This window comes from Salvia miltiorrhiza, chromosome 3, assembly GCF_028751815.1.
Source record: "Salvia miltiorrhiza cultivar Shanhuang (shh) chromosome 3, IMPLAD_Smil_shh, whole genome shotgun sequence".
Classification (NCBI taxonomy): Eukaryota; Viridiplantae; Streptophyta; class Magnoliopsida; order Lamiales; family Lamiaceae; genus Salvia; species Salvia miltiorrhiza.
In genome coordinates, this window is record NC_080389.1 from 5,916,843 (window position 1) to 5,944,293 (window position 27,451).

The 27,451-nt window shown below is 37.1% G+C and overlaps 2 protein-coding genes and 2 long non-coding RNA genes across 7 annotated transcripts; 1 reads left to right on the plus strand and 3 right to left on the minus strand.

Annotated features, from left to right (window-relative positions):
- The first annotated feature begins 247 nt into the window (after positions 1–247).
- On the plus strand, positions 248–9,343 carry LOC131017202 (disease resistance protein RPP8-like). The gene is made up of 2 exons (XM_057945937.1): positions 248–1,299; positions 7,562–9,343. Exons 1-2 carry the CDS (start codon positions 372–374, stop codon positions 9,256–9,258), a joined length of 2,625 nt encoding a protein of 874 aa, XP_057801920.1. The 5' UTR covers positions 248–371; the 3' UTR covers positions 9,259–9,343.
- On the minus strand, positions 3,543–5,233 carry LOC131017216 (uncharacterized). The gene is made up of 3 exons (XR_009099480.1): positions 4,840–5,233; positions 4,612–4,718; positions 3,543–3,792 (listed from the first exon to the last, which is right to left on the minus strand). It is a non-coding gene; the product is annotated as an uncharacterized LOC131017216 (long non-coding RNA).
- Positions 9,344–19,829: 10,486 nt separating the features above from the next.
- LOC131017215 (uncharacterized) lies at positions 19,830–21,055 on the minus strand. Its single transcript, XR_009099479.1, has 2 exons — positions 20,774–21,055; positions 19,830–20,225 (listed from the first exon to the last, which is right to left on the minus strand). It is a non-coding gene; the product is annotated as an uncharacterized LOC131017215 (long non-coding RNA).
- Positions 21,056–23,338: 2,283 nt separating this feature from the next.
- On the minus strand, positions 23,339–26,642 carry LOC131017214 (epimerase family protein SDR39U1 homolog, chloroplastic-like). 4 transcript variants are annotated; one of them, XR_009099478.1, is made up of 9 exons: positions 26,095–26,583; positions 25,250–25,360; positions 25,083–25,158; positions 24,783–24,897; positions 24,614–24,658; positions 24,478–24,528; positions 24,286–24,388; positions 23,818–23,961; positions 23,339–23,577 (listed from the first exon to the last, which is right to left on the minus strand). XR_009099478.1 is itself a non-coding variant. In XM_057945953.1 (9 exons), exons 3-7 carry the CDS (start codon positions 25,147–25,149, stop codon positions 24,345–24,347), a joined length of 312 nt encoding a protein of 103 aa, XP_057801936.1. In that variant the 5' UTR covers positions 25,150–25,158; positions 25,250–25,360; positions 26,095–26,642; the 3' UTR covers positions 23,339–23,577; positions 23,818–23,961; positions 24,286–24,344. The 4 variants fall into 4 exon arrangements, 2 of the variants coding, with proteins under 2 accessions (XP_057801936.1, XP_057801935.1); XM_057945953.1 differs by having other exon boundaries at positions 24,286–24,374; positions 24,783–24,901; positions 26,095–26,642; XM_057945952.1 differs by having other exon boundaries at positions 24,783–24,901; positions 26,095–26,591.
- Positions 26,643–27,451: the final 809 nt, after the last annotated feature.

Sequence of the window (27,451 nt, forward strand, 5' to 3'; positions counted from 1 at the left end):
TATACCTGAATTTCTCTAATAATTCTATTTAAAAATGATTAAATGAAGAAGATAAAGCTTAAATGATTTATCCGAATAAATCAAATATCTAGAGTTAAAAATATAGCTCTAACAACACTCATCTTATACTATAAGCTTTAAAAAAAAATCCTATATAAGATTTTTTAAAGTGGTTTCAACTTTAAATTTGTCGGGCATATTTACTTTACAGCCTTACGAAGATTAGAAATGGTAACTTGTTTGGAATGTTTACTTTACGCCCTTATGAAGATTGGAATAAAAGTGTTAGCTTGTTTGCCATATTTAAGCCCTAAAATCGTGAAAAGATTGGCATCGGAAAATTTTAGAGAGTAATTTTGTGATCGATCATTATGGCAGCGGAGGCGGCGATCTCATCTCTGGTGGAACTACTGGGCGATCAGCTCATCCAGAAGGTAAAATTCCTGCGAGGCGTCGAGGGAAAGGTGGAGTTGCTGAGAGAGGAGCTGAAGAGGATGCAATCCTTTCTGGAAGACGCCAACAAAAAGCAATTTCAAGACATGAGGGTGCGTAATTGGATCTCGGAGATCAGAGAGTTGGCTCAAGATGCCCAAGATACCATCGAGATGTTCCTTCTCAACGTTGAGAGTGCCAAGAATTGGGGGCTCTTCAAAAGATGTACAACCTTCCCGAAGCGTATGTATCACCTCTACGGAATTGGAGATGAGATTGAGTCGATCCTAAAGAGGCTTGATGAAATTAAAAAAAGCCGCGACATGTACGGGATCAAGGATCTCGGAGAGGCAGCCGAGCCGGCATCGAAAGGGGAAGTTGAATCGCGGCGGCGGTTGTGCCCTTGGCAAAAAGACGAACACCTTGTGGGCGTTAAAGATGATGTGGAAAAGCTGCTGCATGAATCGATTTTGTGTGAGGAGAAGAAAGGGCTTTCCATTGCGGTGTTAGAGGGCATGGGTGGGATCGGGAAATCGACACTTGCCCGGGAAATATACAACCACCCCGACGTCGTTGCTGGTCCATTCGAACGCCGTGGTTGGGTTGTGGTGTCGAGTGAGTTTACACCACAGGAGACGATCAAGCAGCTTCTCTTCCAGCTGCAAAGGTCTGAAGAAGATAAACGAAAGCTGCTTGACGAAATAAAGAAATTGGAGGAGTCGATGAAGGATAAGCGGTTTCTCCAAGAGGAGCTTAAAGAAATGCTTCATAAGCAATTGGAGGGAAAATCTTATTTCATAGTGCTCGATGATGTTTGGGAGAAGCAACATTTAGAATCTCTCATCACTGCTTTTCCAAATCAACAAGGTAAATCATCTACAATTTTCCTATACTAATTTGTTTTAGATCTTATTTTATTGGATATTTCTTCTCCACTTTCAATTTGTATGCTTTCATTTAATTTTGTGATAATTAATTATGGTTTATTCAATTCAATTTTTTTTAAAACAATTTATTCAGTCCAATTAAGGTATAATATACTTATTTTATCATTTAATTTTATTTTTACTAGCTAATAATAGCTTGACAAATTCCAATTTATGATATATACTTCAGTTTAGAAATTATATTCAACAACTTTAGGTCGATTCTTGACCTGGTCCTGCTGTACGTGCAGCCCGGTCGGCCTGGTCTGGCGGAGTTCAGTCCGGTCTGCTGGGCCAGCCAGGTCAAGTTTTTTTTTTGTGTGTGTGGCCCCATCCCGCTTCAGCCCATCTGATATAGAGTTTCATTTTCTTTTATTAAAAGTATTATTTATATGTATTAAAAGTGTGATTTGTAATGTATCATTTATTTTGGGGTAGTATTAGTTTTTGGCCCATCGTTTGAGTTTTTTTCTTTTCTTTTTAATTACGCGTATCTGCCAACATGACGCTTGACCAGACCACGTCAAATACCGGTAGCTGGAATATTTTTACAGGCCATAAATAAGAAAAAAAAATGAAACGATGGGTATTGTTTTATAATTATCCTTAGGGTGGATATTTTTAAAAAAAACGCCAAACGATGGGCCAAAAGTTAATATTTACCCTTTATTTTTATATAATTAACATTTGCTTTTATAAAAAAAAAATACTATTTGCGAAGTATCATTTGAATCTAAGGAAAATGTCAATGGTCGTTAAGAAAAATATAATTTTATATCCTATTTTAATTATGTGGTTGATTTCATTTATTATTAATAAAAGTGTCATTTTGTTGTTAATAAAACTATCATTTGTTGTAAGTAAAAATATCATTTACGTAGGTCGAGGCAACAAAAAAAGGGGTGGGGGTAGGTCGGGCTATCTGGCCTGGGTAGGACCTATCCTCACGGTCCGGACGGGTGCATATAAGACAAGCTCGCAACTTCATAGATTGTTGCCTAAATCTACTTTCACAATGATATGAAAAAGATTGAATATAATGCTCACTATAGTTGCCCAATTTGGACACTCATTTGAGGCAACACCCTATTTTAGCAAAAAAAAAAATATAATAGTAATAAAAATTATAGCCATACATATATATATATATATATATATATATATATAGGGAATGGATCAAAAAAGAATGCCATATTTATGAAGAATAAAGAATGAATCTAGGCCCTTCAATTCTGCTAATCCTACGGCCAATTAAATTTATGATTGCTGCGTTTTTTTAATAGCTAAAAGGTTAGAATTGTAAAACTCTTATATACTTATTTTTAGGTAACCAATATCTACTATAATTAAGCTAATTATATTCATTTGAATTTTGGAAAGAGATCATGCATATCTATATATCCTCATAATTTAATTGTCAATTAGTCAACGAATATTATAACCTAAATATATTTTTTTAATCTCTTTGTATTTTCCTCATTTTTTTAATTCTACTTTAGTCCCTGACTTGATTTGTTCGACAATGATGGATTGGTTTGGTTAGGTATTATTCTTTATTCCAATTATTTTCATTTTTATTTTTGTTTCGTTTTTTCATGAATTTTAATTTTGTTTGCATCTTTTATTTATTTATTTTTTATTTCACATAATTAGTTAATTTTTACGTTTTTTTCTTTCACCTATAAAATTAGTTCAGAAACAAGCAAATTACAAACATATTGATTTTTTTATGGATGACATTTCATTAATATTTTTTTCTTTTTTAGATTAAATAATGTACTATTACAACATTATTTCAAAAACAAACAATTAGATATGTAATGAATTTTTTTATTTATTCATTATATTTGTATTATTTATTCACTAAAGAATTGAATCTATTCATTACATTTTTTTTATTCATTATAATAATTTACTTATTCAATTAAATGTAAACAATATTCAACACGTACTCATTAAATTAACAAAACTCATTCATTAAGTCTACGCTTCGAATTGAAACATGCATAAATACTGAATAACATGAATAAGTTGCGAATAATCTAGTGTACATTTCGAATAACTACCATTCAGTTATGAATAAGTTTTGAATAATCTAGTGTACCTTTCAAATAACTACTATTCACTTCTGTATAACATGAATATGTGCTGAATAAATATTATTCAATAATGAATATCATACAATAAGTTCTGAAAAATAAGTTAAATTAAATTACTAATATATTACAATTTTTTATGAATGAGCATATTATAAATAAGTGAACAAAAGTAATCGAATATCTACTTTAACACTCTGAATATTTGTTCAACTCATTCTGGAGCTACTTGCATATCCCTTTCTCGGACGATCACCCATCCCACCTTGATAACTTTCACTAAACCAGTCATTTTGTCTTGCTCACGGATTCAAATTCTTCCATACACCAAATGCAGCCTAATCAATATATCACAATTAGAAAAAACATAATTCAAACACAGAATAAATTAATGAACAAAGATCAAATCTATTTGAATAAACTAAAAAAGTTAAAGAATATACGTAGAAAATTTATGAATAGATTTCTGGTGCATCATGCGCCGCCTCAACTGTCTGATTCGAGATGCCAAACACTATAAGATAGTTTCTGAATAACATATCAAACATACTGAACATAATAATACCTTTCCTGAACAAACTAACAAATATTCTGAATAATATCTTCTACTTACTGAATAACTTAACAAATGCACCGATCACATAATAATTATCTAATACCCAATTAATAAAAATAGCTTACGAATAACTCAACAAACATACTGAACAACAACACGATATATACTAAATAAACTTTACAAGTATTCTGAATAAGTACAACTATTTTTGAATAACCTGAAACATATACTGAATAAACGTTAGTAAAGAAAATCAGTTAATTAAACTCAATAATCATCCAAAAATGATTCAAAATTCTCAAATAGTACGCATTTCCTAGTCTGAAACATATTCAACAATTTTTTTCAGAATGAAATAGAGTCAGCAAAATCCACATAATATTCAAAATAAATCTGAAAAAAAAAATTTAAAACTTTATTCTCATAAATAAAAGAACCATATCGAGACAAACCTAAAAATCACAGAAGAAACCTAATTCGAAACAAGACATTCAAACATCACCCGATGAAATTGATCAGATTCAAACGAATAAAGGGGAAAACAAAGGAGCCCATTAGTAAAAACAAACAAACAGAAAAGAAAAGGGAAAAAGTAGTTTACTTGAGGGAGAATGTCTGCAATTGAGATGAAAAAGAAAGTGATTTGGAAGTCAGTGCAACATTTGCGAGAGATTTAGGCAAAGGCCGGTTCCCAATTCTTGATGTGGGCTGAATAGAACAAATCAAACACTAAAATCGTTATTCGATCATTGATTTTCGCAGCTGCCAAATGTTATTTACCAACCAACAAGAACAAATCAAACAATAAAGCCTAACAAGAACAACTTACACGGTTTCAGACGGCCAAATCCAGAGCTTCGCCGCCGGATAACTGAATAGTCGCCGACCAATTCCAAGCGCCGCTGTTGTAGTTGGAGAGGAATCGCCTCTGCTGTAGGGTATCCGAAGTGTGTCCGTGGTGGTTTGCAAAAGTCGTGGGGTGGGGGTGAGAGTAAATTCCTTAATTACAGACGTTAATTTAGGAAAGACAGTTCAGTGAATAGACAAAATGGCATATATACCCTTCAGTGATTTTTTCATAATATCTTTGACTTATTCAGGAAATTAAAAAACGGGATTAATTATTAAATGGGTGTAATCTCGACCCTTAATCCGTTCAGATTGTTTGGTTAAGATTAATTCTTTAATCTTTGCACTAAGGAGATTCTTTATAGATCTCCACCCTATATATATATATATATATATATATATATATATATATATATATATATATTGGGTAGGGTTAACATAGAAACCCCTCTTAAGATGAAAACTAGGAACCAATTTAAAGCCATTGATTTAAATAAAATAGAGAGCTGAGATTAAACTACTGATGCACAATTTCGATTGCATAAATTGCATATTTTTTAAGTGCACAGTAAAATAAAATAGATGCACAGTTTTTTTTGTTGACTAAATCCTAACCATTAGATCTAATATTTAAAAGGTCAAGATTAGGTTCATAATTCTTATTTTAACAAAGGTTTTTATTAGAACCTCTTCCTATATATATATATGGAAGGGCTAAAATAAGAGCGTTTCTTAAGATATAAAATAAGAATCATTTTCAGCCATTAGATCATCAAGATCTACGGTTGATTCGTAATCCTGTTGGATGGATTTATGGTCCTGAGTTCGAATTCCAAATGTAGCAAAAGTTTATTTTTCACAATTCATACCTTTATACAACGAATTCATACGTGTTCTATATAAAATTCATACATTAAAAATTGCTCTTATTTCTTATTTTAAGATGTGCTCTCACGGTAGCCCACCCCTATATATATATATATATATATATATATATATATATAGGGGGACGCTATTCAACAAACTGGCCTTAGCATATAAAATAAGAACAAATTCTAACCTTAGATATTGGCTGATTAAACGGTTGTGATCAAATAATCTTGGTAATCTTTAATTCATGGCATTCATTAATAACATGCATAGAGAGATACGTTTAGAGGGTAAAACTGGTATTCAGACTTTCCATATATCCGATTTTGACTTTCCATAATCTCGAGATTAAAGATCCAAATTGATTGACAATTGAGTGGCTGGCACTCAATACTGCGTGAATTGGACTACCATATCTATGCATAGTAAACATTATAAATTCATATGGAGTTGTGTAATAATTCGTAATAAAATATTTCTAATTATTGGGACGTGAGTCATCAGGCAATTTAAATTTGGATAAATATGTGTTAAAATTCATGCATGCATAATCTGTATATTCAATGAGTGAATATAATGTAATCGTGTGTGAATCAATATGTTTATGTGCATGAATTTTTTAATAAACATAATTATGATATAATTCAATACAGGAGCGGGTGCGTGGTTTGTAAATTTTGGCAAGAACATCGCATGAATTGTTATTAAAAAATGCATGAATTTGTTTACAACCAAATTCAAATGTAATAAAATTAATTTGATGATATAACAATAATATTACTTTTGATCATACATCCTGATTGGACAAAGACATGATACATCCAAATAACATAATGAAATAATATGATTCATACACCCGTTCACATGAGGCATAACAATTATCCATATAATTGTTAAATAAAATATAGACTGAACTCCAGAGCATATTATTAGTGTGTTTAACTTAATGAATAAATGAATCAAAGATTATTTAAAGCATGAATTTTTTTCTCAATTCGCATGAATAAATGAATCAAAGATTGTTTTTATGTGTTGCATGAATTATTTTTTATTTATGTTTTCATATGCTTTTTAGCTTGAAAATTAATGAATATTCAATAAATTAAATCTGAATAATATTTAATGGGTGGTTCTGGTATGAATTTCTCGTCTATTCATATTAATGAGTATGTAAGTTGTTTGATAATGCATGAACTGTTATCACCAATTATATGAATATTTGTTTATCAATGCATGATTTCCGATGGCATTTCAGATTGTTTTAATGCAACTTAATAAATTCTATATGAATAACTTGAATTTTTTTACTCTCCTTGAACAAATCGATTTTTTTATTCTAATTTTCCTGTATCAATATAATAAAGGATTTATGAGAATTGATATGTATCTTTGACCGTATAACACTATCCCATTAATTAAGGAACTGATATGTAATCAAAAACTGAAATTACCATCCTAACCTATGAGTATATGTGGCGTTAATTTCATTAATTATGAAGGAGCAAGATCTGACCGTTGATTATTATATATCCAATGGTTTATAGTGGTTCCTATTTTATAGCCTAAGTCTAGTTTTTATTTTAGCCTAACCCTATATATATATATATATATATATATATATATATATATATATATATATATATATATATATAGAAATAGTTGCCATTTTGAAATATTATGATCTTACACACTTCCACGAATTTTATGTGTAACAAAAATTCGTGAGTAACAAAGTAAATAACAATGTTGCACGAATTTTGGTTACATAATTTCATGGAACCTCTGAATTGTTGAATTTTTCTGAATTAATCAGTCGTTAATCTGATGGACAGATAAAGCAAGTAGATTGTTGGTTACAACTCGCAACAAGATTATTACAAAGTATGATCAATACGTCCACAAGATGAGTCTCTTTGACCTTAAAAAAAGTTGGAAGTTGTTGTTGAAGAAGGCATTCATTGGTGGAACAATTGGCAAATGTCCAGAAGAATTGGAAACTATAGGGACACAAATCTTGCAAAAATGTGATGGTCTACCATTAGCTATCAGCGTGGTAGGAGGCTTACTCATGGAAACACAAACCAAGAGTGGATGGGAACAAGTTCTTAACCAAATAAACTCTTATTTGGGAAGGACTGAAAGCGGCGTATCAGCAATTTTGGAGTTGAGTTATCAGAATTTATCTCCCCAATTGAAATCATGCTTCTTGTGCCTAGCTTTTTTCAAAGAAGACTTTACTATCTCAGCAAAAAGGCTAGTAAACATATGGGATGCACAAGGCTTGATCCAACAAGAAGGAAACAGAAGTATATCTGATGAGATAGGAAGAGGTTATTTAAATGAGCTGATCAATCGAAGCATGGTTCAAATTCAAGATCTAAAAATCCATGATCAAGTCAAAAGTTGTCGCCTCCATGATCTTGTTCGCGAGGTTTGCTTAAGAAAAGCAAAGGAGGAAATAGGTCTGGAGATAGTAAAGGGGGACGGAGGGATGTCATCAGAATCATCCAATAAGCCTCGCCATCGTGTTGTCTATGCCAAAAATCTTGAGACTTCCTCGTCGAATCAAAATAAGCATGTACGCTCTCTTTTCCTACGTAAGGTCAATAATTATGGATATATAACCACTCCATCTCATTACTGGAAGGGCTATCAACTCCTTAAGACAGTCGAGCTTGACGCCACTGCCTTCAAAAGATTTCCCAACTCTTTTCGGTTATTGATTGGATTGAAGTGCTTGAGAATATACGCATATTATGGAGCCCGCATAAAACTCCCATGCTGGTTTGATCATCTTAGAAACCTCGAGGTTGTTGACATGAAATTGTGCTGGGTATATTTTCCAAGACTTGTTTCATTGAAAATGGACAAGCTACGTTACTTCATCAGCGCAGTTATTTTTCGTGGACCGACAAATAAAAACATGTGGAATAAAAATATTGAGTGTTTGAGAGGAATAAGTCACAAGGATTTGATGAAGTCAACTCTAACGAGTAGTTGCCATCTTCGTGAATTAGGCATAGTGTTTGGACGGATAAAGCGTGAAGAGTTGATCAAAGCGAGAGCGTCATTGGAGAAGATGCAGAATCTTGTCATACTTCACTTTAGATGGCCGTATGCATATGCTATTGACATAGCATTAGCTGTGCCGCAGCTCGCCAATCTCACCAAACTTAAACTGGATGGTAAGATGTCCAAATGTCCAACTGCGACTATGTTCCCTCCAAATCTTTCTCACCTCACATTGACGGGTTCCCAGCTAGATGATGATCCGATGGCAGAGCTGGGTAAGCTTCCAAAGCTTTTATTTCTCAAGCTACAGTTTAAAGCTTACAGGGGTGAAACGATGCTAGTTTTGTGCGACGGGTTCCCCAGCCTCGAAGCCCTGGCTTTTCGAGATTTGGATGAACTGAAGAGCGTCTTCATAGAAGAAGGTGGAATGCCGAAGCTCAAACGTCTCCGAATCCGTCTATGCCCCAATCTGAAGACTGGGAATCTACCGCAACACATCAACATTTTTACTCAATAAACTGATCAAGTTTACTTTACTCATCTTCTGTTATTCTTGTGTCTGTGTGTAACAAGAAATGGAGTGTCTTGTGCTTGTTGAAACATTAATTTGTGTTCTACACTTTTGCACATTAATTTATTTTTCCCAAATTAACCTTAACGCATGGTAATTAATTTTCAATTAATCAAATATGAGCCACTTAATTAATCACCCATTATGGTGGCACTGAAAAATGACATAATATTAGGGGTGATGAGAAGAAACGAACCATTTGAAGAATAATATTACAAATCACATTTTCTTGAAAATGTGATAAACTTGAATGAGAATAATAATAATGGGCTGTTTTGGTATAATAACATAGAACTAAATTCATGTGGCTTCAAATACAATAATTTAATTTGTATTCTCTCAAAAAAATAATTTAATTTATAAATTTGGTTAAACATATTTCAAATTCTCGTATAGAAATAATATACTAGCATTAAAATAATTACAATTTGCTGTAAATATTACTCCCTCCGTCCACTAATTGTTGGCCTACTTTCCTTTTTGGTCCGTCCACAAATTTTTGTCCTACCCATTTATAGTAAGTCTTTATAATTTTTTAAGGGTTAATAGCCGGAAAATACACGAACTTTCACGAAATTTGCAAATTGCACATGACCTTCAAAAATAGCCTCAGAATATACATCACCTTTTAATTTTGTTGCAAATTGCACACGCCGAAATTTTCGGTTAGGAATAAGTTTGACCGGTGATTACGTGGACATTACATGGCATATTGCGTGGCTTTTTTTACACGTTGGCAAGCCACGTGGGCAAAACGACGTCGTTTTGATATTTTGAAGAATTTACTAAAAAAAATTGTCTCCTTGCTTCTCCGGCGAGGAGTAGCTACGTCGTGACAGTAGCGCCGTTCAACCGTTGCGTCCCCTCTTCCACCTCCACTCAACCACCACCTCTGACTCAACCTAGAACACCTCTAGTTTGACTTGCAATAGAACAAGGACATCCTAGTGATGGTAAGTTGACCCAGTGTCATCTCTCAAGGAAAGTCTTTAAGGGCTTCTAATTGTATCGCAGGAAAAACAGTAAAGAAAGCAGTAAAAAGATTGGGATTATTAACTAAAACTTGGAAAGTAAATTTACGTGAAATTAAACTTAACTAGACAAAATGGAATTGTTAACTAATGCTTGTAATTTAAACTTAACTAAAAACTTAATCTTGAAATTATCTAGGTGAATTAAACTATTAAACCCTAGGCAAGAATTTAAAGAACTTAAATTAAAGAATTAACTAGACAAATCAAATTTAAATAACTTTAATTAAAACTTCTAATCTAATCTAACTAGGCAGAAACTAAATTGCGTAATTTAAAGAAAGCATCATAAAAACGCATAAGTAAATTTGCAGAATTTAAAGAAAGCATAAATAAATTTGCAGAATTTAAAGAAAGCAACTAAAAACAAATAAATAAACTTAATTAAAGAAATACCGTAAATCGTCTCGAGAAGTAATCTGTCACGTAATTACAACTCTAAACGGGAACTAATCTAAAACATGAATTTAAAGAACTATAAACTAAACTAACTAGAACAGAAATCGAAACTAGAACTATGAAAACAATAAACCTAAGCTTTGGCTGCCTAGCGGAAACTAAAGATTAGGGCAAGGGGAATGTATTATTACAATGAAAAGTATGGCCCTATTTATAGACTTCAATTCCCTATGGATCACCATGGAAGTTGCCATGCAAAGAAGAATTCTAAAGGCAATAGAATCGTGCAAAATAAGGCAACTTCCAGCTGCAATGCGCGCTTTGGGAACACTCCTATTCTGATGGGAATAACTCCGCTCTGGCGCATTTCTCTTCTCTGGCGGACTTCGCTTCTCTGGCGGATTTCTCCGCTGCTCTGTAGAGATTTCTCTGACTTTTGATTTCTCTGACTGGTGACTCCTCTGGCTAGCGACTTCTCTGACTGGTGACTCCTCTGGCTAGCAACTTCTCTGACTGGTGACTCCTCTGGCATTCCGCGGATTTCTCTGGCTTAGCGAGTTCTCTGACTTAGCGAGTTCTCTGGCGCTTTCGATTCCTCTGGCGCTTTCTGCTCTGGAGATTTCGGCTCTGCTCTGGAGATTTCGGCTCTGCTCTGGAGATTTCGGCTCTGGCAGTGTATTTCTCTGCTCTGGTCTGGTCTGGCGTAAAAATGCCATTTTTAGCCAAAAATCCCCAAAATTATACTCTTCCACCTTTAAGACCTAAATCTCCTGAAAAGCATCAAATACACCATAAAACGGACCAATTTCCAGAAGATTTATCTTACAATGAGCACATTCAAACCCCTAAAATTAGAACAATTAAGCATAAATCAACCCCCCCACACTTAGCCTTTTGCTTGTCCTCAAGCAAAATCCGTATGAATCATAGGAAGAGATTGATTTCAACAATGCTAATTTCCATCCAAACATTCATCAAGTCAATTCAAAATTTTACAATCAACACACATCTCTCGATCATGCAAGTAACTCAAAGTTTAAGAAGCAACAAAAGAGTAATGTAAGCGATTCGATCAGACCCAATTCTCCGCTAGAAGTGAATTCCCTAATGTGATCGCCTTTATAATCAATATCACCATTTTTCACACTTTGTGTGCTTGAGATTTCGACAGTTGAGCCATAATTCATGAAATAAAAACCATTTGGATGTAATCCAAAGTCTTTTCACGTGGTTTCCCATGCTCATAGTTAGACTAGAGGAGCAGAGACTCAGAGCTATCACGTTTTAGAACAGGCCAGATGTTTCAGAGCTGGCAATTTTGAAGTTGGCAATTCGTCCAACATTTTCACAGATAAAATACGATCGTAGGCAATCACAATGACAACACTCCTTCTAGCATCTACCGGACAAATCACGTTTTACTAACTTACAATCATGTTGCAACAAAACTCAAATTCTTTGCACAATCAAGAAATATATATCAAGAGTAAAACAAGAATAACCACCATTCATTCACAAACCCGAAATTCGCATCGAAAACCATCTACTCTTCCACAAATTCATAAAAATTAGCAAGATTCAAGACCAAAAACTAAGCATAGAAAGACTAATCTCGCCCAATTGAAAATATAAGCACAATAAAACACCCCCCCACACTTAAAGCATGCCATGTCCTCAGGGCACAAAAAAGAAATAAGAAGAGAGTGGAGAATACGTCCCTGATTTTCGGCATTGAGAAACTGAAGCATCGTGCGAGATGGTGAAGAGGGGAAATTGCGATTTGCGGCAGAGTGAAGAGTGGCCATGCTGAATCAGATCAGCGCTGGCAGAGCAGCGCTGAGAAGTGCAGCGCGAAAAAGTACAGCGCGGAGAAGTGCAGCGCGGAAGTCAAAACATGAACACCACATCAAAGTATCCGCGCAAGCAACCAAAGCTTAGGAAAAACACAAGAAAACAACTAAAAACAAGGAAAGAACAAGAAAAACAAAACCAGAAAAACATAAACAAACCAACGGTGGGTTGCCTCCCACCAAGCGCTAGTTTTAAAGTCGCCAGCCCGACTTAGAGGCACCCTTAACCAAAATCACTGTGAAACGTCAGCTGAATTAGTCCTCGTGAGAGCGCATCCTCCTTCATTTCAACTGCGGGTTCTCTTAATGAGCAGGTAGAGCTCATCACATTCATCATTCTCTCGAACCAAGAGTTATGTCGAGATCTCTCCTCTTTCTTCTCTTCCAAAGGTGGTGCACTCTGCACTCTTAGCACGGCATCATCCTTGCATGGCAGCACATCAGCCCGTTCTTCCTCAACGGTTGCATCCTCTTTCACGGTAGTTGGCACCTCATGAACGGCATTAACGTCGAGTGGAAGCTTGGCCAAAAACTGATCTTCAATGGCCTCCTCATCCTGCAAATTATCAAGAAAATCTTGTATAATTATGTCCTCTTCCGGGCTAGTGCACATCAGTTTCTTCTTAGCAACATTCTGGCGCGTGTTGTGCAGAGCTGGGGTGGTGTTCAGAGCTGAGCTCGTTAGCGCTGGCGGTAAAGTTTCTGCTCTGTCCTCCAGCGACAGAGCTGGAGTAGTCAGCGCTGGCAGAATAGGCATAGATGAAGTAGTCAGCGCTGGCGGAATGGGCATAGATGGAGTAATCAGCGCTGGCGGAATAGGCATAGATGAAGTAGTCAGCGCTGGCGGAATGGGCATAGATGGAGTAATCAGCGCTGGCGGAATAGGCATAGATGAAGTAGTCAGCGCTGGCGGAATAGGCAGAGCTGACGAAAGACAGTTAGCTCTGAAAATTTCTACTTCTTCCTCATGGTCAGCAATCTCCACAAGAGAACAGATATGCATTGAAGAGTTAGAAATAATAGTCTTTTTATTAAAAACGGAGAATGTTACCGATCTACCAGACCCGGCCATGCTCAAAGTTCCAGAACCCACATCAATGCGCGTCTGGGTAGTAGCCATAAAAGGCCGACCAAGTAGAACAAGTTGTCCATTCTTTCCTATAATGCCATGCCCTGCCTCGAGCACCACGAAATCGGCAAGCACCGTGATTCCTCTCACCATGACTTCAACATCTTTTAAAATACCACGAGTGCTACAATATGCCCCATCAGCTAGTTGAAGTCTTATTTTCGTGCTTTTAAGCTCCTCTTCCTTCCTGCCCAATTTCTGAAAAATAGCATACGGCATCAAATTGACTGCCGCCCCCAAGTCTAACATGCCCGTGAATTCTCCAGCTCGACCCAAACCAATACCAATAATGAAACTCCCTGGATCTTCTTTCTTTGGCAATGGTTGGGTTGGATTAACAATTGATGGTGGCAGAGGCGGGCTGGGCTTCGGTGGTTGATATGGCGTACTTGATTTGTGAAGTTTATGCTCTGGCCTTATCAACTCCGGCGCTCTCCTCTGCTCTGTCATCGTTCTCCTCTGCTCTGGCTGCCAAGCCAGAGCTGGCTCTCTCCTCTGCTCTGGCTGTTGAGCCAGAGCTGGCAGCCTAGTCTGCTCTGGCATCTTCGCCAGAGCTAGCACTTGATGAATTTGACTCTGTTGCTGCTGTAGCTGGTCCAGCGCGCCCGACAGTTGCCCTACGGTGGTCTCAAGGCGTTTGATAGTGGCAGCCTGAGACTCCATGCTCTGCTTGCTAACCTCCATAAACGCCTGCAACGTATCCTCCAGGGATTGTTTTTGCGTTGGAATTTGCCGTGCACTCTGGAATTGATTGCGCTGAAAATTCCCTTGGTGCTGACCTCTCCATTCACCATTGCTTTGATTATAATTTATGCTCTGTGCAGGGACAGGTGCAGCTTCCGTATGGCTCATCTTGAGCTGCTGTACATCGCGCATGATTGAGGCCAATTGTTGCTGCATCTCGAACTGATTTGTCACGGCACTAGCCTCTACTCTCCGTCCTCGGACTGACTTTTGTTGGGAGCTCTCGGCTAAAGTCTTGAAAATATCTTTCAGATCTGCCGCAGTTTTCCGAGCTATGTTCCCTCCTGCCGTGCTATCCACCATAAATTGGGCAGTTTGCACTAACCCATCGTAGAAGAACTGCATCAACATAACATTGGTGAATTGATGTTGAGGGCATTGGCGGAGGAGTTCTTCATATCTCTCCCAAGCTTCATGCAAAGGCTCGTCCGCTCCTTGGGTGAACTCCATTATTTTTGTTCTCAGCTCCTGTGTCTTGTGACTTGGGTAGTATTTCAGCATGAACTTTTCACAAGCATCTCCCCACGTAGTGATAGAGTTGGGTGGCAGAGAGAGCATCCACGTCCTGGCCCGGTCTTTAAGTGCGTAGGGGAAGCACTTGAGCTTGAGTTGATCCTCCGTAAGAGTAAGTAGAGGGATTGTTTGCACTTGTGTGCAAAAATCCCGGATGAATTGCAGCGCATCCTCGCTTGGCATTCCGTGGAACACCGGCAGCAGATTCGAATCATTAGGTTTGAGATTGTAGTTTCTCACAGCAGTGGGGAGCACGATTGCCGACGTGTTGGTATCTCCAATTACCGGCCTGGTGAAGTCTCCCATATATTCCGTGTTCTTGGCCATCTCCTTCTTTTCCTTGTTTAAATTCTGCTTGGTGCAAAAATTGGTAGAGCTGGCCTCTTCCTCCTTAGTGTGTTCTGCCGTGGCTGCGGTCTGCTCTGTATTGGTAGCGCTGGTGTCCTCCTTAGTCGCGTTATGCTTAGTACGGAAGTCGACAGAGCTGGCCTCTTCCTTCTTTGTCTCTATGGTATGCTCTGGAACTTCAGAGTCAGATTCAGAACCAGAGTAGAAATCGTCAGTTCTGTCACGTGCGTCTTCGTCCGAACTGCAGTTAGAACCGTCTGCTCCGTCGTCACCGAACACTCCCTTGCAACTATTCTTCCTGAAAATCCCTTCGCTCGTACTATGCAAAGGGGACACCAATTTGCCTTTAAGACTACGGCGTCCCTGCATGCACAACACTGAACAAACGGATTAAACGCACCGAGTGGAAGAAACGTAAAAACAAAAATTAAATAAAGCAAGTAAAAACGACACAACTAAAACGCCTAAAACTTTCCCCGGCAACGGCGCCAAAATTTGACTCAACCTAGAACACCTCTAGTTTGACTTGCAATAGAACAAGGACATCCTAGTGATGGTAAGTTGACCCAGTGTCATCTCTCAAGGAAAGTCTTTAAGGGCTTCTAATTGTATCGCAGGAAAAACAGTAAAGAAAGCAGTAAAAAGATTGGGATTATTAACTAAAACTTGGAAAGTAAATTTACGTGAAATTAAACTTAACTAGACAAAATGGAATTGTTAACTAATGCTTGTAATTTAAACTTAACTAAAAACTTAATCTTGAAATTATCTAGGCGAATTAAACTATTAAACCTTAGGCAAGAATTTAAAGAACTTAAATTAAAGAATTAACTAGACAAATCAAATTTAAATAACTTTAATTAAAACTTCTAATCTAATCTAACTAGGCAGAAACTAAATTGCGTAATTTAAAGAAAGCATCATAAAAACGCATAAGTAAATTTGCAGAATTTAAAGAAAGCATAAATAAATTTGCAGAATTTAAAGAAAGCAACTAAAAACAAATAAATAAACTTAATTAAAGAAATACCGTAAATCGTCTCGAGAAGTAATCTGTCACGTAATTACAACTCTAAACGGGAACTAATCTAAAACATGAATTTAAAGAACTATAAACTAAACTAACTAGAACAGAAATCGAAACTAGAACTATGAAAGCAATAAACCTAAGCTTTGGCTGCCTAGCGGAAACTAAAGATTAGGGCAAGGGGAATGTATTATTACAATGAAAAGTATGGCCCTATTTATAGACTTCAATTCCCTATGGATCACCATGGAAGTTGCCATGCAAAGAAGAATTCTAAAGGCAATAGAATCGTGCAAAATAAGGCAACTTCCAGCTGCAATGCGCGCTTTGGGAACACTCCTATTCTGATGGGAATAACTCCGCTCTGGCGCATTTCTCTTCTCTGGCGGACTTCGCTTCTCTGGCGGATTTCTCCGCTGCTCTGTAGAGATTTCTCTGACTTTTGATTTCTCTGACTGGTGACTCCTCTGGCTAGCGACTTCTCTGACTGGTGACTCCTCTGGCTAGCAACTTCTCTGACTGGTGACTCCTCTGGCATTCCGCGGATTTCTCTGGCTTAGCGAGTTCTCTGACTTAGCGAGTTCTCTGGCGCTTTCGATTCCTCTGGCGCTTTCTGCTCTGGAGATTTCGGCTCTGCTCTGGAGATTTCGGCTCTGCTCTGGAGATTTCGGCTCTGGCAGTGTATTTCTCTGCTCTGGTCTGGTCTGGCGTAAAAATGCCATTTTTAGCCAAAAATCCCCAAAATTATACTCTTCCACCTTTAAGACCTAAATCTCCTGAAAAGCATCAAATACACCATAAAACGGACCAATTTCCAGAAGATTTATCTTACAATGAGCACATTCAAACCCCTAAAATTAGAACAATTAAGCATAAATCAACCTCTACCACCCATTCCTCATCGACGCCGCCACCTCCCGCCGCCTCACCTTCCTCCGCCAAACCCCGCCTTTCTGTCCGCCTCCTTCAAACCCCTCCTCTGTAATTGGAGTTTAATTCTGAGGGAAAACAAGGATGGCTGATGAAAATTAAGGTACACGAATTTGAAGAGCCTTATGAAGATGAGGACATCGAGGCCGCAAGTGTCGAGGATCTCGTCCTCGGTGATGGAGAGGGCGACGCGAATCCAGGCGGGTGAGGGTAGGAGGCGGCGGACGGTGAGGCTGGGGTGGAGGGAGACGGGGATGTGCTGGGAGATGTGGCGGGCGAAGTAGTTGGGGGCATTGGAGGGTTGCTTCTGGAGGATGGAGAAGAGGAGAGAATGAGGAGAGCGAAGCCTATGTTGATGGAGGCGGAAGCCAAGCAAGCTCTCTGCATTCATGTCAACATCAGTTTTTGTGGGTTTGGATTTAGGGAAAGAGATATAGTGGAAATTGGGGAAGAAATTCGCCATGGCTCCCAACATAGATGTTCTCCCACCCACACACACCACACAACAACAAACACCAAACCCCAGCTCCTCTTCCACCTCGCCGTCGGCCCCAAATCTGGGAATTTCCCCCTTGTTTTACAGATTTGCGGCGACCTTGAGAATATACAGATTTCAGCCGCCTCCGATCTATCAGAGCGTCGTTTGAGCAGCCGATTTCCTTGCCGCGCTAGTCGTCGGAGCGTCGTTTGAGGAAATCGGAGGAAGAAGGTGCGGCGGGAAGAAGGTGCAGCCGATTTCAGCCGATTTCCTTGCCGGCCCCAAATCTGGGGATTTTTCCTTTTTTGTTTTTTTTTTTTTAATTTATAGTCACTCAAAATGACGTCGTTTTGAATGCCGGTGAGTCCACGTCTGAAAATTCCGGTGCCACGTCAACACCGATCAAGGTGGTGGTCAACGCGTGTGCAATTTGCAACAAAATTAAAAAGTGATGTATTCTGAGGCTATTTTTGAAGGTCATGTGCAATTTGCAAATTTCATGAAAGTTCGTGTATTTTCCGGCTATTAACCCATTTTTTAATTGGTGGGTCCCAATAAACAATACACTTTTTCTCCACCCAACTAATAAACAATACACATTGTGGGTCTCTTTCTCCACTCAACTAATAAACAATATATTTTGTGGGTCCCTTTCTCCACTCACTACACTTTTTCTTAAAATCCGTGTTTTGCCTCCTAGGCCAACAACTAGTGGACGGAGGGAGTATTATTTTAGCTATTTTATTTGTAGATACTAGATTAAAGTGATTTTCCAATGCCATGTATAGGTCTTGAAATAATTAAAATAATTTAATTCTTAAACTTGACAGATAAATTGTAATTGGGGGAACGTTGTTACCCATAGTAGTGGATAACCCGTCAAAATTCGACGAGTATCTTTTGACCTAGTTATTTTAAAGTTTTGATATATTAACAAATTCTTAAATAATTTATTATAAAGTGATAATATTAACACATTTAATTAAAATAAATGCCATGATAATTGAAATTTATTATTAAAAAATAAGTTTACATTACATTTCAGACTATAATAATATATATATATATATATATATTATAAAGTAGTTTTTTCGTTGCTTTTTCGACATCTATTTTTTGCCAGAAACAAAAAGAAGATAAATATATATTAATTAAAATTTAATAGTATTTTTATACGGATAAACAACTAAAAAGTATACTAAGAAGTGCTTGCTTATTTTTTTATAAAATAAATTTAGATATCAACGTTAAGGGTCTACTAGGCTAGGCATGTACATGTGAGTCAAACGTTGTTTATCACATTAAAAAGTAAAGACAATTTGTTTTCACAAAATGTGACATGCAATTTGAAAAGGTGCGTGCTTGAGCATCAACATATAAATGACGATAGACGATATCTAAATTTCAAATTCAAATTTAAATATATCTTTTTCAAATTTAAAATTTTATATGTTAGAAAAAAATGCAAATATTTTATGTAGATGTTCGAAATTTTATTGTGTTTATTCAAAAAATTTTATGTTAAATATTTTATGTTAATAAGTAAAAATCGATAATTTTATTTAGATATTCGTAACTTTTTTACGCTTGTTCAACATATATTTTAAAAATAATTTTATGTAGATGTTCGTAATTTCTTACGTTTATTCGAAATATTTTATGTTAATTATTTTAGGTCAACAAGTAAAATTCAAAAAAATATATTTAAATATTCATTTTTTTTACGCTTGTTCAAAATATATTTTTAAAATAATTTTACGAATAATCACAAATTTTCAATGAACAAAACATATTTTTATGTCAGCAAAAAATTCGAATATTTTATTTTAAATGTTCGTAAATTTTAAAGCTTTGTTCGAAATATTTTATGAAAGCTAAAAAAATTCAAATATTTGATTTTGATGTTCATAACTTTTTTACGCTTATTCGAAACAATTTATGTTAAATATTTTCACAATTCTAAATCAAATATCAATAATATTTTTTAGGAATATAATACGTGACAAATTATCACAATATTACAAATTTAACTTTTCGAAAAAGCTTACTAAAAATAAGAACATCTAGATAAAAATAAAGTATATCATTCATAAATATATTATATAACGAATAATCTCAATTTTACTATGAACATAACATAATTTTTATTGAATAGAACACAATTTTTTTTTATAAAGTGAATATATATATTTTATTGCAAAATTTGGCCTCCAAATGCAGGTGCCAACCAGAACTCTCTTTCCATCTTCTTAAACTGGATTGTGAGCTTGAATCTCAAGAACTCCATCGCAGCTGAAATCAACTTCGGGTTGTGCCCGATGAAACTCCTTCTGTACTCGAGGATCCATGTGTTTGACTCGAGCTGCACCAAGCAATCCAGCAGTCTGCAGTGGCCATCCCCAAATGCTTACCTCCTCAATTATCGATTCATAGAGCATGCATCCGAGGTAAGCAGCAGCCCATCCTAAATCCAATTCGCAACACACCTCAAACAAAAGCAAAAGATCAAGAAAAGCAAAAGATCAAGAAAGAGAGACAGTACACGCACTACAAAGCTGATTGATTTTCCACAAGGAATGATCAACAGAGCTGCAGCCCAAGACATATCCACCGACCAACCTCTCCAACTCATTCTTCAAGAACTCAAACCTTCCACTCAAACGCAGAAATCCCTCGATTTCAAACCCAAATTCTTGAATATGTAATGAACAATCGAACTTTTTCAATGAACAAAAAACAATTTCTAAATGAATATAACGTTCGAAAAGTTCCATAAAAATCCATCATATGGGACCCTCAATACTAATCTAATACTTTAAATTCATATAAAACACCACCATATAAAACAAATATTCGGTTTCTTCATATAAAAACCTAGATCTCCTATTCGAAAGTTAATGTCGGCAATTACAATCGAATTTTTCAAAAAAAAAAAAACTAACAAATTTCAGATCTGTTTCAATATATTCGAAATTACACAGTGTTATGAACAAGGGTTTTTTCGGAACTCACCTTCTTTCGATTTCGCGTTCCGTTTCCCCAGAAATTGAACAAACCCAGTTGTTCTTCGATTCCGCAGGATAATTCTTCACAGATTTTCGATTTTTAGGGGAGAAGATATGAGTCGTCTGAATTTCAACCCTATTCTACACGCGAATCATCGTGAAGATTTGGCAGAGAGAAAGTCGGAAATCATGGAATCTTCCAGATTTACCGAGATGTGTATTTTACGTTTTTCACCCTTGCACTATAAAAAATCGGAGCTCTTTAATGTTAACGCGTTTCTTTTTCCTTTTTATATATTTTATTTGTTTTATTTGTAGCCATTGGATTAGTTAGATCTAACGCTTAGGATCCATTCTTTATTCTTTATTAAAGTTTAATTCTTCATGGATCTCTCCCCTATATATATATATATATATATATATATATATATATATGACCACTCTATCTCATTATTGGAAGAGTTATCAACTCCTTAAGACACTCGAGCTTGACGGCTTTGTCTTTGATAGATTGCCCAACTCTTTTCGGTTATTGATTGGATTGAAGTGCTTGAGAATATACAACTACTCTGTCCTTGCAGAAATGAAATTCCCATGCTGGTTTGATCATCTTAGAAACCTCAAGGTTCTAGACAAGAAATGGTGCGTTGCATATTTCCCAAAACTAGTTTCATTGAAAATGGACAGGCTACGTTACTTTAGCGCATATATTGGCTGTGGACTGACAAACATAAACATGTGGAACAATATCGAGTGTTTGAAACGCATAAGGCACAAGGGGCACAAGGGTTGGATGAAGTGCATATCAACTCTAATGAGTAGTTGCCATCTTCGTGAATTAGGCATACATTTTGATGGACGAAGGATAGAGCGTGAAGAGTTGATGATACTATTACTGACATAGAATTAGCTGTGCCGCAGCTCGCCAATCTCACCAAACTTAAACTGAATAGTTATTTGCCCAAATGTCCAAGTGCGACTATATTCCCTCCAAATCTTTCTCATCTCACGTTGACGGGTTCCAAGCTAGATGATGATCCGATGGCAGAGCTGGGTAAGCTTCCAAAGCTGCTCTTCCTCAAGTTAGGGGAATACGCTTAGTTGGGTGAAACGATGCTAGTTTTGTGCGATGGGTTCCCCTGCCTCGAAGCCCTGACCTTTCGATGTTTGTATGATGTTGGGTATCTTCGCCTTGCCAGGATTGCACCTCTTGTTTCCCGAACCTCCTGTCTTTCCCACTCGTGCTCAAGCACTTCGCTATTATTCTTCTTCTTCTCCACTTCTTGATCTCTTCTTCTCGTTCTTCTTCACTTCACCGGAGATGTGCAAAAGAGAGGATACAACAGAGAGTAAAAAGTAACAAGAAAAAGAAAAATGAAAGAAAGAGAACAGAGATGATTCAGAGTGGAAAAGAGTGTCCTCTTGGACACTTTGGCTCAGATTTTCCCACTGAAGGCTTGGCCTTTCCGGCAGCTTTAATGATCAAAGCACGGTGGAGGAAGAACACGTCAACACCCAGATCTCAAAGCACAGCCACCAACAGCAGAATCCCTATGGTCAGGAATCCGGTGGAGTACACACCCAACAATTGTCACCAAACAGGAATCCGGTGGTCAGGATTCCGGTAACAATGCTCTCAATCGGAGGAAGCTCTCTCTTTTCAGACACAACACCGGAGAGTTGGTTGAAAACTGAAGGAATAGCAGAGCCTTCAAAGTTGTAAACTTCTTCTACAGAACTTCCTCCCCATTGAGTGCCTTATAACCGGAAAGGGATGGTACAGGAAGGTGGAAAGGGGCATTGGGAAGTAGGAGAGAGTCATAAATGGTGGTAGAGCTCGATGAGAGGGGAAGGACCGAGGTCTGGAGTTTTTAGGGTTTGGGGGAGGAGAATAGCTCTGGAGCGGCGCAGGTGGGAATGAGGGATTAGGGTTTGACTGAGGGGGGTTGGGGTATATAGGAGGGTGGGCTTGGGCTTAGGTATTGGGCCAAAGGGAATTAAGTATGAGAGGGCTTTCGGGTTTAAGAGAGAAAATGGCTGAGGGGTAAACTTTTGGGCCTGGGGTTTGGGTTAATGAGAATTGGGCCAACACTCCACATATCCACCTTTGGCACAATGATCACACTACTACAAAAACGCTCATAGATAACGGATAAAATCCGTTATCTATGACCCCAAAAAACCGATAAGTATAGTGGTGATATCTATGATATGGTCATACATAACGGTTTTATTACCGTTATGTATAGTAGTATAGATAACGGTATGATGCGCTCATACATAACGGTACATAACCGTTATCTTTAACAATTATACATAACGGTTCCTACCGTTATGTATTAATGATATTACCGTTATGTATTAGAATTTTTAAATTATTTTTTTCATCATAGTTAACGATTTTTTGCACTTTTCATAACGGTTTTTACCGTTATCTTTGATAGAAATACATAACGGTTTTTTTGCACTTTTTATAACATTTTTTTTGCATTTTTTATAATTGTAATATATTTTTTTCAAATTTCCTGTTATTTATCTCAAAAATTAAAGAAATAATTATAAAACAACAAAATAACATTGCCATCGATAACATATATTATATAACATTCAAAATATTCATACATTGTCATCCAAATATTCACAAATATCACATACATTAATGTCTAACAATTCTTCCACCATATAAGCACTAGATTCTTAATATCGCCCAATTTTATACTAACTACACCACCAGGGACAAAAATAGCACCATCTTCTCCATGGAATTAATATAGTTTGCTTCTTCTTATTGAAGTAGTCCCAGAGGCATACCTGTATAAATTTCAGAAGAAAAAATCATGATTTTTTACCAACTATATACATCCACACATAATGAAACACTTTATTAAGCACTAGATTCTTAATATCGCCCAAATTCCAGTCTTGACATTAATTTATTTCTCAATAGTTCAAACGGCATTGCATCTTTTGATGCTAAGCATGTTTCCTGCTTAGCACTTGTGTTAGTTTCAGTCACAATATATAATAATATATAATAAAGTTTGACCAAACCTCAAAGAAAACTCTTGTTGGGGACACAGGCATGGCATACAGAAATGTTGGATATTGTGCTTCTAAGAATTGAACTTTATGTTTCCAGTAGTCTCTATAATCCATAAAAACCATCAGGCTGGGATCGTATGGATTGTTTTCCACCTGAAAAAGTAAATATGCGAATATATAAATGGGTTATACAAAATGGTGATCGTGATGTTGAATTCAAGAAAGTACTATCCAAATCTTCTAGCTAAGAAGATCAAACAACAACATTCAACAGTAGCAAGTGTTAATGTCAACACAATTAGTTGAGGTTTCAATTTGTTTCACCGTATAATGGCATCATGTATATTTAATATAAACAATGATCAGATAACGGTGCACCAGCAGCAAGAATATTAAAATAAAGTCATTAGAGTTGGTGGAAGGTACTGTATTAGATAACAGAAACTTTGATATTTTACACCTTCTGAACATTCCTACCTCAACCTCGATGCCATAGGCTGTCTGGACTGAAACCCTCGGACCCCCAACCTCATACTCTAGGAGTTTCCCTGAGGCTGCCCCGGATGCTACAGTTGCAAGCCTGTAAATGTGAGTCAGAGGCACAGGCAATGGAGATAACTAAGTTCTTCACAGAGTATACTAAAGTAAAAGAGAGACTGTTGCACTAACCAAAACCTTGGGGCGAAGGTCATCCTGTGTGCTATTAATAAAATCTACAACCTAGAATATTTATTGTTTTCAATAAGCGATTAGCAGATGATTCAAAACTTAAGAAGAGATTTTAACAAGGACGTACAAAATATACCTTAGAAGTTACTTTAATCCTGCTTTCCTTGATCTCTTTCTTGATCTGCAATATGGGCTTCGAGATTAATGTGTGCACAGAAAAAATTGTGGTGGCACTCTGATGTCTAACTAGATTATGATGTGAGATGTAGCAGAATCATTCTGAGGAAAGTCGTAGAACGGCATACCTCGGGTGACCATCTTGTGCTTATAGGCAATCCGGCCAGATTTACAACAGCCGTAGAACCTTGAATGCAGTTTCTCCATTCTGGTTCCTCTGCTATTTTAATTCCTGGATAGTCCCTGGCTATACATAAGAATGAAATAGAAGTTCATTGAGCTGTTACATTTTGTGTCCCATCTCACAAATCAAATAGTGCTAAAACACTCAACTAACCAACTGCTTTTATGATCAGATAAGGTTTTTTGCTCGTGCAATAAATCAGTTCGGTGATCATGGATATGAAGTCCCTAGAGTCTACACATACCTGCAAGCAATCTCTGCACCAATCTTTTACCTATGAACCCAGTGGCTCCAGTTACTGAAACGATCATCTCATCTGCCTGCTTCAAAAAGGCCAAGTAAAACATGTCTGAAATATACATATTAATGGACCTTAACATGCGATTTTCCATTACAGAGTACAGACTACACCTGCAGGGAATCACAATGTTGCCTTCACACTCTACAAGTCTATGGCCTCCTGAAGCTTCAATAATCCTTTCCACTTTAGTGTTGAGATATGATACACCTGACTCGACACACCTAGGAAATTTAATATGAGTTACAAACCTATAACTGTGACCAGTATGAGTTACAAACCAATATAATGAACTGAACAAGTTTCACAGCAAGCTTCATCATATGGGTACAATGCTTTACATCAGTTTTCATCACATAAATGGACAACGTTACACAAATCAACAATTTCGACGCCAACTTCACTTGAAAACACCACGCAGCCATTCATCTCACAGCTCACAACTGACACACATATATATATCAATCATCATACTAATAAAATTATGCAAATATATAAATGTTATAGCTATATATTCAGTTACCTGACACAGAGAAGACAAAATGACCTAATATGCAGATTCAAAGATAGGAAATCGTTTACACATCAGCAAATATTTTCCTAATTCAAAGGCAAGGCAGTAAATTTAAAGCAGAATTCATAACACTAGATTTGATCTCCGAAGAAACATTGTAATCAGAATACTCCTGGTTTCAGTAACAGTATGAAGAAATGAAAGTGATTATGTATGAGAATGTGTTTCATTCTTTCAATTGAGGATAATCCAATAACAAGAGATAATTCAAAAACTTGAGCAAAATAGCTTCAGAAAATTAAAAAATTTGAGCAAAATAGCTTCATATAATTTAAAAAAATCGAGCAAAAGCCCTAATCTAAATCATATTGTTACCAACAAAGTTCAAAAATTAGGGATTTGGAATGAGATTTGCGTAAGGGATGAATAAATTAGGGATTCTACCTTGGTGGTGGCTATTGTAGAAGGCGGCGGCGACAGCGGCAGCTCCTAGGGTCTGCGATTGAGAGCTCGACCGACGGCGGCTGCTAGGGTTAACGGACGGAGAGAGAGAGAGACGGGTGCGGTAGGTGGCAGACGGAGAAGCAAAAAGCTCGATCTGCTGCTGCTGCTGCGAGAAGAGCGGCGTCAGCTGAGGAGAGGGGTGCTCCGCCGCCCGATCTGCTGCTGCGAGAAGAACGGCGTCAGCGGAGGAGAGGGGTGCTCCGCCGCCCGATCTGCTGCTGCGAGAAGAGCGGCGTCAGAGGCGACGCGACGCAGGGTGGGTGGGGGGCGGTCACTGACTCACTGGCATCGGCGTCCGGTTGCTCGTGCAGCGTCGTCCGGGCGGCGTCACCGGGGGGAGCTTGGGGGGAGGCGGCGGGTGTGTTAAGAGTGTTAAGAGTGTGGTGCAGAAGCTTGAAAAACTTGATTAAAAAAAAGAAAAAAAAAATGTTAATACATAACAGTATTGAGAGGCGCTCATAGATAACGGTTGAAATAACCGTTATAAAAATATGCTCATAGATAACGGTCGGCTTAACGGTTTTGTAGTACCGTTATGTATGAAACTAATAGATAACGCATATACATAACGGTTTAACTTAAACCGTTATCTATTTCCATGGACAACAGTACATAGATAACGGTTTTTTGTGAAAACCGTTATCTTTGCAAAAAAAGCGCTCATACATAACGGTTTTTGAAAAAAACCGTTATGTATGAAGTGTTATGTATGATGATTTTTGTAGTAGTGTCATTAAGTCACCGGGGAAGAGCCTGCCTTTGATTTGAGTTTATCATCACAGCCATTTTTACTATCATCCTATCACAAAGACAAGACAATAGAGGGTGAGAACAATATTATACATATTAATCTCAGTCTCAACACTAGAGACCAACCCAAAAGGAAATCACCATTTCTCAAACCCAGAGGATTATCATAGAAGACACAACAAGACTCAACAAGAAAACAACAACACACAAGGTACAGACAAAAGAGAACACTCAAGAAAACAAGAACAGAGCAGACACACACAAAAAATAACAAGCAAGAAAGGGACAAGCAGCCACAGAGGCTGAACTTGTCACACAAAAACACAGAAGATCATCCAGGACCAATGTTCAAGATTCCCTTGCATGATTCCAGCTTTGCAACTGGTAGACACTTAGTGCCCATATCTGCAGGATTGAATTCAGAGGGAATCTTGTTCAGTATAACATCACCTTTTTCCACAACATCTCTGATAAAGTGAAACCTAACATCAATGTGTTTTGTTCTATCATGGAAGACAGGATTTTTGCACAACCGTATAGCAGACTG